The 15,989-nt window shown below is 37.5% G+C and overlaps 1 protein-coding gene across 1 annotated transcript; it reads left to right on the top strand.

Annotated features, from left to right (window-relative positions):
- Nucleotides 1-522: 522 nt before the first annotated feature.
- LOC104094774 (pathogenesis-related protein STH-2-like) lies at nt 523-15,219 on the top strand. The gene is made up of 3 exons (XM_070185831.1): nt 523-801; nt 14,244-14,324; nt 14,706-15,219. Exons 1-3 carry the CDS (start codon nt 618-620, stop codon nt 15,002-15,004), a joined length of 564 nt encoding a protein of 187 aa, XP_070041932.1. The 5' UTR covers nt 523-617; the 3' UTR covers nt 15,005-15,219.
- Nucleotides 15,220-15,989: the final 770 nt, after the last annotated feature.

The following is a 15,989-nucleotide window of genomic DNA, read 5'->3' as shown; positions in this document are numbered from 1 at the left end:
AATTGTTAGGTTGTTGACGAAGAGAAGAAAAGCTCCCGGTCTTCGATTGCTAAAGGGAAAAGAGGACAGAATATTCTAGAATCACTACAGCTGTAATCAATTATTTCTTTGTATATAATTTATTTTGTAATAGGACAAATATTGTTAGTGGAGTAGAATTTGTAGGAAGACACATATAGGTATAGTACATAGGATAATTTGTATATATCAACTACATTGTGCAGAGAATTATTTATTCAATACAATAGAGTGATACACCAATCCAAGAATTGGCTTTTCAATATTATCCACTCTTACATAGGCCATATGTCATGAAGTTCTCTTACGGTACAACTAACGGAATTAATTTTAAAGAGGATGTAGGAAAATAACACCTAGAAAAATGGATACAAATGTCAAGAAGGGACACCTTTGAATGTTGAAATGTTGAAATTAAGATAAAACTAAGGTTGCTGATTGACTAATAGTCTAAACACTCGTTCACTCTTCTTTTTTTTATCTCCTATAAATACCATCTAAAACATCATTATATCCCACACATCAAAAACCATTCTATTCACTTCTTATTCCAAATTCATCTTAATTATCCTCTTTTATTTTTTGCTTCTCTTAACATTATGGGTGTCACTACCTATACTCATGAGGCATCAACCACAGTTGCCCCAACTAGGTTATTCAAAGCTTTGGTTCTTGACGTAGACAACCTTATTCCCACGTTGTTGCCACAAATTGTTAACAACATTGAGACTGTTGAAGGTGATGGTGGTGTTGGAAGCATCAAGAGGATGAACTTTGTCGAAGGTGAGTTTTACATATATATATATATATATATATAGTCCCGCCAATATTGCTGTATTTGTAAATAATAATTCTGGGAAATATAAGTTATCGTAATGAAACAGTAATTAATTCGAGCCCACTGAATTCACAGTATTTCCTTAAGGAATTTATTCCGCTCCTAGTACCCAAGGTTATGGATTATTTCCTCCCAGGATAGAACGAATCACACACTGGTGTAGCGGTACTTCAAACCCCAGTGTTTCAGCGAACACAAAGTTCGGTAGCAAATCACACTTACAGTTGCTTTGTTTGAAGTTAAAACAATGCAGAACAAAGGAGTAGAAACTCAGAAAATCATATGGAAATGCTGAGAGGAAGGAGTACAATGTATAGCCAAAGTTGAGCATTTTCAGTTTGGTGTGTCTTTCTTCAACAGCTGCTGCACATATTTATAGCAGTCAGCTTTGAAGATGAACGACCCTCCACCCTCCATGGTGGAGCATGCACTAGCTTGTTTGTGGAGCAAGCACTTGGCCATGGTGGGAATAGCATTAGGCGGCTGCTATTACAGCTGGTGGTCAATATACAGATTGAAACATATCCGTTACAAATGCGGATAATCTTACGTTAATATTTACTATTAACAAATAAATTTGGTCCAAAAAATTAATCAATCAATCGATCATTTGACCAAATCAAAATCCAAATCCAAAGCCGAAGCCGAAGCCAAAGCCGAGCCGAGCAGAGCGAGCGACGATGACGACGACGGCGCGAGGCTTGCTTTCTTCTTAACTCTTTAAGAGCTACAAGAAGAGCAATTATATATATACCCACCAAAAATGTCTTCCACTTCCAATATGGGACAATGTCTCATTGTTAAGAGGGGGAAACTTAAAATTTTACTCAAAATTTCATTTTCCCTCCATTTCCCATTCACCCTCATTTTAAGAATATTACATCTTAAATTAAAACCTCAACAATCCCCCACATGAATGGGGAATGGCTATATCATGGAAGTATGCATGGAAAAACTGTGTGATTTACAAGCAAGGATTAATCGCATCTGGATAAGTAGGTTTCCCTTTGAACTTTCCGTAGTAAACTTATGTCGGATATACTCGGTCAATCGGTAGATTTGATATCTTTGAACCGTCGATCTTTGGTGTATACCTAGACAACCATAAGTCACACAATCAACCCTTAACCGTCTTTGGTTCTCATTGTTGTGTTCGTTTCAGCCATGAACACCGCCTGGTTTCATAAGTGCGTAGAGAACTGGCCTTACAAAGTTCTCCTTGAAGCGGCTAACACTTCACACTTACATAGGTGATTCCTAAACGTGTCATCCTGTAGATACACTATTTGATATACCCCGTATCAAATTTAGAAATCATTAAAAAGCCTTAATGCTTTATCCTTGGTACTGAACATTGTCTCATCACGAGAACGGACTAAAATTTTATTTGACAATGTTGAACCGTCATTAATGACTTTGTTTGATCTCCTTGAACCTAGATCTTGGGATCTCCAGTCTTCTAGGTAGAGTTACCGCCACAATGACTTGTTCTCGGCCATAGCCCCATTCCCCTTGATGATTTCTCAACTACCTCTCTAGTTAGGCCTTTTGTAAGTGGATCTGACACATTATCACTTGACTTTACATAGTCAATCGTGATAATTCCTCTAGAGAGTAATTGCCTAACGGTTTTATGTCTTCATCGTATATGACGAGATTTACCGTTATACATAACGCTCCCAGCCCTTCCAATTGCCGCTTGACTATCACAATTTATGCATATTGGTGCCAACGGTTTGGGCCAAAATGGAATGTCTTCCAAGAAATTCCGGAGCCATTCAACTTCTTCACCGGCTTTATCTAAGGCTATGAATTCAGTCTCCGTTGTAGAGCGGGCAATACATGTTTGTTTGGACGACTTTCAAGATACCGCTCCTCCACCAATAGTGAATACATATCCACTCGTGGACTTAGAATCAGTTGAACCGGTGATCCAATTTGCATCACAGTATCCCTCAATCACCGCAGGGAATTTACTGTAGTGCAAGTCAAAGTTCTGGGTATGTTCTAAATATCCCAAAGCTCGTTTCATTGCCATCCAATGAGATTGGCCTGGATTGCTCGTATATCGACTCAGTTTACTTATAGCACAAGCTATATATGGTCGTGTACAATTCATGATATACATTAAGCATCCCAACACACGAGCATAATCTAATTGTGATATGCTTTGGCCTTTATTCTTTGCTAATGCAAGATTCACGTCAATTGGAGTCTTTGCAACTTTAAAGCTCAAGTGCTTGAATTTTTCAAGTACTGTCTTAATATAATGAGATTGTGACAATGCCAGACCTTGAGGAATCTTATGGATCTTAATTTCTAGAATTAAATCAGCAACTCCCAAGTCTTTCATATCAAACTTGCTATTGAGCATACACTTAGTAGCATTTATGTTGGCAATGTCATTACTCATTATCAGCATATCATCCACATATAGGCAAACAATGACTATGTGATTTGGAACATTTTTAATGTACACACATTTATCACATTCATTTATCTTAAAACCATTTGACAATATTGTTTGGTCAAATTTCGCATGCCATTTTTTGGGTGCTTGTTTTAGTCCGTAAAGAGACTTAACAAGTCTACATACCTTCTTTTCTTTACCTGGAACCACAAACCCTTTAGGTTGTTCCATGTAAATTTTTTCCTCCAACTCTCCATTTAAGAAGGCCGTCTTAACATCCATTTGATGAATTTCAAGACCATACAGTGCAGCTAATGCTACTAACATCTGTATGGACATAATTCTTGTAACTGGAGAGTATGTATCAAAGTAGTCTAGACCTTCTCGTTGTCTATACCCTTTGACTACGAGTCTTGCCATGAATTTATCAATAGTGCCATCATCTTTGATTTTTCTCTTAAAAATCCCTTTAGAACCCAAAGGTTTATTTCCAGGAGGAAGATCAACCAATTCTCATGTATGGTTGTTCAATATGGATTCTATTTCACTATTGACTGCCTCTTTCCAAAATAATGATTCGGAAGAAGTCATAGCTTCTTTAAATGTTTGAGGCTCATTCTCCAATAAGAAAGTCACAAAATCTGGTCCAAATGAAGTAGACATTCTTTGACGTTTACTACGTCTTGGATCCTCCTGATTACATATACTTTCTTTTGTTTCTTCCCGAGGTCGTTTAGATCCTTCACCAAACGACTCACATTCCTTTTTATACGGATATATATTTTTAAAGAGCTCAGCATTATCTGATTCTATAACTGTATTATTATGAATGTCGGGATTTTCTGATTTATGAACCAGAAATCGATATGCTTTACTAGTTGTCGCATATCCTATGAAAACACAATCAACGGTTTTCGGTCCTATCTTTACCCTTTTGGGTTTAGGAACTTGCACTTTTGCCAAACACCCTCACACTTTAAAATAATTCAAGTTGGGCTTCCTTCCTTTCCATTTTTCATATGGAATGGATTGTGTTTTGCTATGGGGCACTCGATTTAATATTCGATTAGCCGTAAGAATGGCTTCCCCACAAGTTCTGTGGCAAACCAGAACTTATCAACAACGCGTTCATCATCTCCTTTAATGTGTGATTCTTTCTTTCCGCAATCCCATTAGATTGGGGCGTGTAAGGGGCTGTTGTTTGATGAATAATTCCATATTCTAAATATATTTCTTCAAAAGGAGATTCATATTCACCACCCCTATCACTTCTTATCATTTTTACTTTCTTGTTAAGTTGCGTTTCAACTTCATTTTTGTATTGCCTGAATGCGTCTATTGCTTCATCTTTACTATTCAGTAAGTAAACATAGCAATATCGAGTACCATCGTCAATAAAAGTTATGAAATACTTCTTTCCACCGCGAGATGGTATTGACTTCATGTCACAAATATCTGTGTGAATTAAGTCTAAAGGATTTAAATTCCTTTCAACTGACTTATAAGGATGTTTAACATACTTAGATTCCACACATGTTTGACATTTTGATTTTTCGCATTCAAACTTAGGCAGTACTTCCAAGTTAATCATTTTCCGCAAGGTTTTATAATTGACATGACCCAAACGTACATGCCATAAATCATTTGACTCAAGTAAGTAAGAAGAAGCTGAAATATTATTATTGTTTTCCACAACCATTACATTCAGATTGAAAAGGCTCTCGGTGAGGTAACCTTTTCCTACAAATATTTCATTCTTACTTATGACAACCTTGTCGGACACAAAAATGCACTTAAAACCGTGCTTAACAAGAAGTCCAGTAAAGACTAAATTCTTTCTCATTTCGGGAACATGAAGGACATTGTTCAAAGTCATGACCTTGCCAGAAGTCATTTTCAGAAATATCTTCCCATATCCTTCAACTTTTACTGTTGAAACATTTCCCATATAAACTGTCTCTCCGGGTCCAGCAGGAGCATAAGTAGCAAAAGCTTCTCTAACTGCACAAACATGGCGAGTGGCTCCAGAATCAAACCACCACTGTTTAGGATTTCCCACCAAGTTACATTCAGAAAGCATGGCACACAAGTTATCAATATCATCATGCTTTACTACCATGTTTGCTTGACCTCTTTTCTTGTCTTTCTTCGGAGTACGACACTCCGTAGATTTGTGTCCGATTTTCCCACAGTTGTAGCAGTTTCCACTGAACCGCTTCTTGCTTGGGTTGTATTTTGGAACAGAAGCCTTCTTCCTCTTTTTGTTATCTTCAACAATATTTGCTCCCATTATTGTTGAATTTCCACGGCCTCTCCTTTCAGCAGCTTTATTGTCCTCTTCGATTCTCAACCGAACAATGAGATCTTCAAGGGACATTTCCTTTCGTTTGTGTTTCAAATAATTTTTGAAGTCCTTCCACAATGGAGGCAACTTCTCAATCATTGCTGCTACTTGGAATGCTTCATTGATGACAAGACCTTCAGCAAGTAGATCATGAATAATCAGTTGCTTGGACTTGGGTAATAACAGACTTGCTATCTACCATTTTGTAGTCCAAAAATTTTGTGGCAACGAATTTCTTCATCCCGGCATCTTCAGTTTTATATTTCTTTTCAAGCGCATTCCACAATTCTTTTGACGTCTCCACGCCACTGTATACATTATACAGATTATCATCCAGTCCGCTAAGAATATAATTCTTGCATAAAAGTTCAGAATGCTTCCACGCTTCAATCACGACAAAGCGTTCATTCTCTGGAGTTTTATCTGGCAGATCAGGAACATCTTCCTTGATGAACTTCTGTAGACATAATGTAGTTAAGTAGAAGAACATCTTCTGCTGCCAGCACTTGAAATTAATCCCGGAAAATTTTCCGGGTTTTTCTGCCGGTGCCAACGCCGGTGTTCGGCTTGTCGATGCATTGGCAGTCACCGTCGGAACAACTTGGTTTTCGCTTTCAGTCGTCATTTTATCTGTAAAAGAATGACACAAATAAATATTTAATAAATATTTTCAAACTGCATTTAATATCACGTAGATTTTAATCTCCAACAAAACGCCACGAAGGCTTTACTCTCCAAAACGGGAGTACACAAAACCACAAAGGTTTTAGTTTGCAGAATAATAAGAATAACACAAATACAGAAATAAATATTAAATTCCTTAAGATTGTTAGTCCCGCCAATATTGCTGTATTTGTAAATAATAATTCTGGGAAATATAAGTTATCGTAATGAAATAGTAATTAATTCGAGCCCATTGAATTCACAGTGTTTCCTTAAGGAATTTAATCCCCTCCTAATACCCAAGGTTATGGATTATTTCCTCTCAGGATAGAACGAATCACACACTGGTATAGCGGTACTTCAAACCCCAGTGTTTCAGCGAACATAAAGTTCAGTAGCAAATCACACTTACAGTTGCTTTGTTTGAAGTTAAAACAATGCAGAACAAAGGAGTAAAAACTCAGAAAATCGTATGGAAATGCTGAGAGGAAGGAGTGCAATGTATAGCCAAAGTTGAGCGTTATCAGTTTGGTGTGTCTTTCTTCAACAGCTGCTGTACATATTTATAGCAGTCAGCTTTGAAGATGAACGACCCTCCATCCTCCATGGTGGAGCATGCACTAGCTTTTTTATGGAGCAAGCACTTGGCCATGGTGGGAAGAGCATTAGGCGGCTGCTATTACAGCTGGTGGTCAATACACGGATTGGAACATATCCATTACAAATGCGGATAATCTTACGTTAATATTTACTATTAACAACTAAATTTGGTCCAAAAAATTAATCAATCAATCGATCATTTGACCAAATCCAAATCCAAATCCAAATCCAAATTCGAAGCCGAAGCCGAAGCCGAGCCGAGCAGAGCGAGCGACGACGAGGACGACGGCGCGAGGCTTGCTTTCTTCTTAACTCTTCAAGAGCTACAAGAAGAGCAATTATATATATACCCACTAAAAATCTTTTCCTCTTCCAATATGGAACAATGTCTCATTGTTAAGAGGGGAAAACTTAAAATTTTACTCAAAAATTTTATTTTTTCCTCCATTTCCCATTCAACCTCATTTTAAGACTATTTCATCTTAAATAACAAAAACCTCAACATATATAGTCATATCTCTCTATAACATTATCGCTATATAACAGTCATTCACTATAAAAGTCAAATTTCTTATAGAACCAATTTCAATGCTATATGTTATAATATACATTCTCTATAACAACATTTCGCTATAACAACCAAAAATATCCGGAACAGATGAGGATGTTATAGAGCGGTTTGGCTATATATATGATAGCCTAGTGCAAAAAGTATCATGTGTTTACGCATGGTTCGTGAAAAAGTTGCACCCAAATGGGTGTGAGTATTGGTATATGTCACGACCCAATTTCACCTATAGGTCGTGATGGCGCCCAACACTATAGCTAGGCAAGCCAACTAATAAGTCAATCGTACATTGGTTAAACTTTTATTCCAAGAAAATAATAAAATACTAACTTCTACCAATGTGTGCCAAGACCCGATGTCACAAGTACATGAGCATCTAGTAGATTATACAAAACTCCAAATACTGTCTGAAATAAAATAGACAGAATATAAATATAAGAAGAGACACTGATAGCTGCAGAACGACTCAGAAAGGCAGCTCACCACTATGCCTCAGGATGACGTGGGTATGTGATGATAGGTCCTCCACTAGTACATATCTCAGATCCTGCACAAAAAGTACAGCAAGTGTAGTATGAGTACGTAAACAACGTATACCCAGTAAGTATCAAGCCTAATCTTGAAGTGGTAGAGACGAGATGGCCGACTTTGACACTCACTATGGGTCAATAATAATTGAAATAAAACTAGGATATTTAAATCAGCATGATTTACAGAATTTACAAATAATTTATTTAATCAGCGAAAATAATCAAATTTCTTCAAATGTAACAATTCTCAATATATTAATTAAATTCCTTCAATTCAAATAAATTCTAATTTATCAATTAAATCTCATTTACAGGAGTAACAATTAATTCCATAAACAAGCAAGAATAATAATTCATTAAATTCCAAGAATTTTCCAAATAATTAATTAGCTTCTCAAGATGAAATAAATTATTATAATTAAGCACGATTTCTGTCGAGGACGTACGGCCCGATCTAGAGTGTCGTGTACACTGCCGAGGGACGTACAGCGCGATCCATAGATGTATCTATCCTGCCGAGGCGTTCGGCCCGCTCCACAAGAAAGGAGGAGATTTTCTTATGTGCCTCTGGAAGGTGAGTATATTTCTTATAAGATAAATTTGGGAGGAGAATAATTTTTTTTAATAATTAATTGATTAAACAGACAATCAAGCCTATGAGATTTCTATCCTTTAATATCTTTATCTAACAATTGACACGATATTCATATAGATATCAATAAATATAAATAAATCAAAGAATACAATATATACAAGTAAGGCATGCTTTCAGTCCTAAACTACCCGGACATTAGCATTAATAGTAGCTACGCACGGACTCTCGTCACCACGTGCGTACGTAGCCCCCCACAATTAGTAACAATTATTTAATTTTAATCACCTATGAGGTAATTTCCCCCTCACAAGGTTAGACAAGAGACTTACCTCGTCTTGCTCCAATTTTATCCATAATTTTACCTTTTCCACGATTATCCAACTCTGTCTGGCTCGAATCTAGCCAAAATAATTTGATACAATCACTAAAAATTATAGCAAATAAATTCTATAAGGAAATACTGCATTTTTAATAAAAATCCCGAAATTAATTAAAAATTTTCCCGCAGAGCCCACATCTCGAAATCCGACGAAAGTTATGAAATCTGACAACCCATTCAATTACGAGTCCAACCATACCAGTTTCACTCAAATTCGACTCCGAATCGATACCGAAATCTCAAAATTTTGTTTCTATGAGATTTCTAAATTTTTCCAAATCTCAAATCTCAAAACACTAATTAAATTGTGAAAAATAATGATACACTTGTATATGTAGACCAAATCCGTGTTAGAATCACTTACCCCAATATTTTTTCCTTGAAAATCTGTCAAAAGTCGCCTTTGCTCAAGCTCAAGTTCGCCAAAAATGGCAAATGAGACGAATGTCCTCTTTTTATAAAATTGCCCAGCAGCCTTCGGAACTGGTCCTCGAACTGGGCCTCGATCGCGGCTTCGATCTTAGGCTCGAGCCTGGACCTCGGTCATGGCCTCGATCAAAACATCAAAGTTGGGCCTTCGATCAGGGCATCGAGGTTGGGTCTCAATCCTAGCCCTCGAGCCTTACCTTCGATCATGCACTCGAGCCTTACCTTCGATCGAGGCTTCGATACTGAGCCTTAGTGGCCTGAATACCAGTATGTAAACCGGCTACAAACCTTTGCACTCTCTCTGCCTCAGTAGGGAGTATCACTAGTGCATGGTGAGATAATTCAGAAAATCTCGCCTCATAATCAGTCACTGACATCTGACCCTGATGGAGCTGCTCAAACTGAAACCGCAACTCTTCCCTCTGGGAGGGTGGAACATACCTGTCCAAGAAGATATGGGTGAACCTGTCCCAAGTCATGGGAGGAGAATCTGCTGGTCTGCCAAGACCATAAGACTGCCACCATCTACGGGCTCTACCCTCTAGCTGAAAAGTAGCGAAATCAACCCCATGGGATTCCAATATCCTCATGTTGTATAGTCTATCCTTACAACGATCAATGAAATCCTGTGGATCCTCATGTCCCTCACCCCCGAAGACAGGAGGATGTAGTCTAGTCCATCTGTCCAATAGTTTCTGAGGATCGGCGGCTACAGCTGGCCTGGGCTCAGGTGTAGCTGCTGCCACTGGCCTGACTCCACCCACGGGTAGTGCACCCTGGGTCTGATATACAACAGCTTCCTATCCATGATCCTGCACGGTAGGGGTCTGTGCTCCCCCGCCCGCCTGAGATGTGGCTGGGTCTGCCGAAAATAAATCGGCTTGAGTCATATTGTCCATGAATCACAGCATACGACCCATGACATCCTGAAATCCCGGTGCAGATGTGAAGTCCACTGGAGCTGGCTCTGCCAGAGGCACCTCACCCTGCTCCTCAATAATGGGATTCTCTGCTGGATCCACTGGCGGCATAACTGGAACAGTCCTGGGACGTCCTCGCCCTCTACCACGGCCTGGAGCCCTCCCCCGGCCTCTGCCTCGTCCTCTAGCAACTGGGGGAGTAGCTCTTCCCTGGTCTGGAATCTCATTAGAGCATGTTCTCACCATCTGTGAGAGGATAAGAGAAGGATATTTAGTACTACATCAATTGCACGAACGAATATTAAGAAAGATAGTTTCCTAACACCATATAGCCTCTCGAAGATAAGGATAGACGTCTCCGTACCGATCCGCAAGACTCTATTAGGTCTGCTCATAACTTGTGAGACCTACGTGAACCTAGTGCTCTGATACCATATTTTCACGACCCAATTTCACCTATAGGTCATGATGGCGCCCAACACTACAGCTAGGCAAGCCAACTAATAAGTCAATCGTACATTGGTTAAACTTTTATTCCAAAAAAATAATAAAATACCAACTTCTACCAATGTGTGTGCCAAGACCCGATGTCACAAGTGCATGAGCATCTAGTAGATTATACAAAACTCCAAATACTGTCTGAAATAAAATAGACAGAATATAAATATAAGAAGAGATATTGGTAGCTGCAGAACGGCTCAGAAAGGCAGCTCACCACTATGTCTCGGGATGACGTGGGTATGTGATGATAGGTCCTCCACTAGTACATGTCTCAGATCCTGCACAGAAAGTACAGCAAGTGTAGTATGAGTACGTAAACAACGTATACCCTGTAAGTATCAAGCCTAATCTCGAAGTGGTAGAGACGAGATGGCTGACTTTGACACTCACTATGGGTCAATAATAATTGAAATAAAACTAGGAAATTTAAATCAGTATGATTTACAGAATTTACAAATAATTTATTTAATCAGCGAAAATAATCAAATCCTTCAAATGTAACAATTCTCAATATAGTAATTAAATTCCTTCAATTCAAATAAATTCTAATTTATCAATTAAATCTCATTTACATGAGTAACAATTAATTCCATAAACAAGCAAGAATAATAATTCATTAAATTCCAAGAATTTTCCAAATAATTAATTAGCTTCTCAAGCTGAAATAAATTATTAAAGTATCGTGTAATTATTATTATTAAGCACAATTTCTGCCGAGGACGTACGGCCCGATCCAGAGTATCGTGTACACTGCCGAGGGACGTGCGGCGCGATCCATAGATGCATCTATCCTGCTGAGGCGTTCGGCCCGCTCCACAAGAAAGGAGGAGATTTTCTTATGTGCCTCCGGAAGGTGAGTATATTTCTTATAAGATAAATTTGGGAGGAGAACAATTTCTTTTAACAATTAATAGATTGAACAGACAATCAAGCCTATGAGATTTCCATCCTTTAATATCTTTATCTAACTATTCACACTATATTCATATAGATATCAATAAATATAAATAAATCAAAAATACAATTTACACAAGTAAGGTATGATTTGAGTCCTAAACTACCCGGACTTTAGCATTAATAGTAGCTACGCACGGACTCTCGTCACCACGTGCATACGTAGCCCCCCACAATTAGCAACAATTATTTAATTTTAATCACCTATGAGGTAATTTCCCCCTCATAAGGTTAGACAAGAGACTAGCCTCGTCTTGCTCCAATTTAATCCACAATTTTGCCTTTTCCACGATTATCCAACTCTGTCTGGCTCGAATCTAACCAAAATAATTCGATACAATCATTAAAACTTATAGCAAATAAATTCTATAAGGAAATACTGCATTTTTAATAAAAATCCCGAAATTAATTAAAAAATTTTCCACGGAGCCCACATCTCGGAATCCGATGAAAGTTATAAAATCTGACAACCCATTCAATTACGAGTCCAACCATACCAGTTTCACTCAAATCCGACTCCGAATCGATACCGAAATCTCAAAATTTCGTTTCTATGAGATTTCTAAACTTTTCCAAATCTCAAATCTCAAAACACTAATTAAATTGGGAAAAACAATGATATACTTGTATATGTAGACCAAATCCGAGTTAGAATCACTTACCCCAATATTTTTCCCTTGAAAATCTGTCAAAAGTCGCCTCTGCTCAAGCTCAAGTTCGCCAAAAAGGGCAAATGGGACGAATGTCCTCTTTTTATAAAACTGCCCAGCAGCCTTCGGAACTGGTCCTCGAACTGGGCCTCGATCGCAACTTGGATCTCAGGCTCGAGTCGGGACCTCGGTCATTGCCTCGATCAGGGCATCGAGGTTGGGCCTTCGATCAGGCCATCGAGTTTGGGTCTCGATCCTAGCCCTCGAGCCTTACCTTCGATCAAGCACTCGAGCCTAGCCTTCGATCGAGGCTTCGATACTGAGCCTCGTCCCTGGCTTCGACTCAGGGCTCGATCGTGGGCTCGATATCTGACTTGATATCTGGGCTCGATCACAATCCCAGAATGTCCAACAGAAGAGAAAATTGCAGCAGCTTTTTAAGTCCAATTTTTGATCCGTTAACCATCCGAAACTCACCCGAGGCCCTCGGGACCTCAACCAAATATACCAACAAGTCCTAAAATATCATATCGAACTTAGTCGAATCTCTAAATCACATCAAACAACGCTAAAACCATGAATCATACCCCAATTCAAGATTAATGAAACTAAGAGTTTTCAACTTCTACATTCGATGTCGGAACCTATCAAATCAACTCCGATTGACCTCAAATTTTACACACAAGTCATAAATTACATAACGGAGCTATAAAAATTTTCGGAACTGGATTCCGACTCCGATATCAAAAAGTCAACTCATCGATCAAACTTCCAAACTTAAATTCTTGTTTTTAGCCATTTCAAGCCTAATTTAACTACAGACTTCCAAATAAAATTTCGAACACGCTCCTAAGTCCAAAATCACCATACAGAGCTGTTGAAATCATCAAAATTCTATTACGGGGTCGTTTTCTCAAAATGTTGACTGAAGTCAAACTTAGCACTTTAAGGCCAACTTAAGGAACCAAGTATTCCCGTTTCACCTCAAACACTTCCAAATCCCGAACCAACCATCCCCGCAAGTCATAAATCATTACAAGCACCTACGAAAAGTTTTATTTTAGGAAACGGTATTTTATAAGTTAAAATGACCGGTTGGGTCATTACAGTGTATTTTTATGCCTAACATGCATGGTTCCGGAATTAAAGTAAAATTTTAAATTAGAATAGTTGCCTTATTACAATAATTAAATAGATAAACTGTTAACTAAATATAGGAAGTAAAATTGGTAAAACCTTAAAAAGAAAAAAGAATAAGAAGGAGGAGAAGGAGAAGGAGGAGGAGGAGGACGACGACGACGAGAGCTAAAAAGATTTTTGTTTCCTACAAAAATGTGCATTATATACATTTTTGAATGGCGAAACATAGGAAATTTACACTGGTTTGACTTGTTCGGCTAATTAAGTTCTTTTGGTGCAATTCTTTCTCTCTTTTAGAAAATTACTTAAATCCTCTCAGAAAGACTATGAAATTTTCAAAGAAATACTAATAATTAAGCATTCTTTTTTTTTTTTTGGGCAAAAGCTTGTTCTTAGATTTGTCAAGAAAATAAGGGCCCATTTTTCCATAAGAAGTTTTTCACCTTTTTGGATTTTTTTTAATACTTTTTTCGGAATATTGTTTGACCATGAAAATTTCAATTTCACTTAAAGTTGAATTTTGAAATTTTGAAAAAACTCAAAAAAACTGTTTTCAAAATTTTTACTCCAACTCACTCATAAAAATTCAAAAATATCTGTAAATTGTATTTATATCCAAACACAATTCTAATTTTTAAATACTATTATCACTTGAAATACAATCTTTATGTCTTTATATTTTGTGGGTATTTTCTATTAAATAGGAATTAGGCTTTCTTCTACAGGCAAACTCTCAATGGATGATAATGATGACGAAGGGGGAATTCAGCACTCTGCTTTAAAGGGTACTGTTTTTTCAACCGTCTCTGTTTATTTGGCAATTTTTATTATCCGACTAAGTTAAGGGGCTAAATCGAACTAGATTAATTTATTCTTTAAAATTTAAATTTAGATACTTGGAAACTATGGGAAGAATCATTTTAGTTGTTTCAAAAATTACATTTTTAATTTCCACTTAGTCTTCATGAGCCGAGGGTCTATCGGAAATAGTCTCTTTACTCCTCCGGGATAATGATAAGGTCTGCGTACATACTACCCTCCACATACCTCACTTGTGAAATTTCACTGGGTTGTTGTATTATCACTTGAAACCTTTTTACACTTTTTTCTGGAATTTCACAATTGTTATGTCCAAACTAAATTTGCTTTATTTTGTGAAATGACAGATGGTCCAATAAAGTATTTGAAGCACAAGCTTCATGTGATTGACGACAAGAACTTGGTAACCAAATATTCACTAATCGAAGGAGATGTTCTAGGAGACAAATTGGAATCCATTACCTATGATGTCAAATTCGAAACTTCTGCAAACGGAGGTTGTATTTGCAAGACATCGACTGAGTACCACACAAAGGGTGATTATGTATTTAAGGAAGAAGAACACAATGAAGGCAAAGATAAAGCCATGGAACTTTTCAAGGCTGTTGAAGACTACCTTCTTGCCAATCCTGCCGTCTATGCCTAAATGGTGTCCGAGTCAGTTTGCGTCCAGCTCGGTTAATTTCACGAGATACATAATTATACCATCATAATGTTTTGAGTGTGTGTTCTTTCCAAATATGTAATGGAAAGAACTTTAAATAAAGAATATCGCAAGCTTTGTACTGTACTTCAAGTGCTTGTACTGAAATTAAAATGTCTTGTTCAATATATATGTAATGACTCGACCGTTCGTTTTGAGCAGTTACACTTCCGTTTAACTATTTGAAGTGTTGAGTAGCTTTTTTATGTCATTTATGACTTGTGCACAAAATTTGAGATTAATCACAATTTATTTGATAGGTTTCGGCGTCGTTTGTTCAAGCACAAGTGGTACCACATTAGGCAAATGAGCTCCAAATTCAATTTTGATTGAAACATTACATCCTTATTGAAATTATGGAGCCATATAAAAATGAATCGTCAAATTCCGACATCGTATGGGAGAGTTATGCCCATTTCTGTGTCGGGAAAGATTGTTATTTTTCTGGGCTATTTTTAACACATTTCGAGCTATGGAGTTCTGATTGAAGCAATCAACAAATTAGTGTTTTGGGTTAAAAATGGTAGAAAATTTCATAGACTTTAATTAAGTATTTGAAGGACGAGTTGTTGTCGTATTTGAGTAATTTTGGTATGGTTGGACTCGTGGTAGAATGAGGGTTCGGATTTTATAATTTTTGTCGGATTCCGAGATGTGAGCCCCACCGTTGACATTTGGTTGACTTTTCGAGTGGAGTTGAGAATTCTTATAAATTCTTAAATTGTAAGCACTGAAGTATATTTTGATTAATTTGCATATTGTTTGACTAGTTTCGGATCGTTTGGCTTGGAATTGAGAAGATAGGAAAGCGTTCGGAGGTCGATACACGCGGAATAGAATTTTCGGAGTATTGTTTAGCTTGCTCGGCATTGGATACGGCTTGTTTTGACTAACTTTATTGAAGGAATTGTTCCTACTAATTTCCATT

Source organism: Nicotiana tomentosiformis, chromosome 9 (assembly GCF_000390325.3).
Source record: "Nicotiana tomentosiformis chromosome 9, ASM39032v3, whole genome shotgun sequence".
Lineage (NCBI taxonomy): Eukaryota > Viridiplantae > Streptophyta > Magnoliopsida > Solanales > Solanaceae > Nicotiana > Nicotiana tomentosiformis.
This window is presented reverse-complemented; position numbering and strand designations above follow the sequence as displayed.

What these genes read in the sequence shown, in the direction of transcription:
- LOC104094774 (XM_070185831.1), top strand. Translation starts at nt 618, where the DNA reads ATGGGTGTCACTACCTATACTCATGAGGCATCAACCACAGTTGCCCCA. An exon ending in GAGGATGAACTTTGTCGAAG is followed by an intron (nt 802 to 14,243) that starts GTGAGTTTTACA and finishes TCTATTAAATAG; the next exon opens with GAATTAGGCTTTCTTCTACA. An exon ending in TCAGCACTCTGCTTTAAAGG is followed by an intron (nt 14,325 to 14,705) that starts GTACTGTTTTTT and finishes GTGAAATGACAG; the next exon opens with ATGGTCCAATAAAGTATTTG.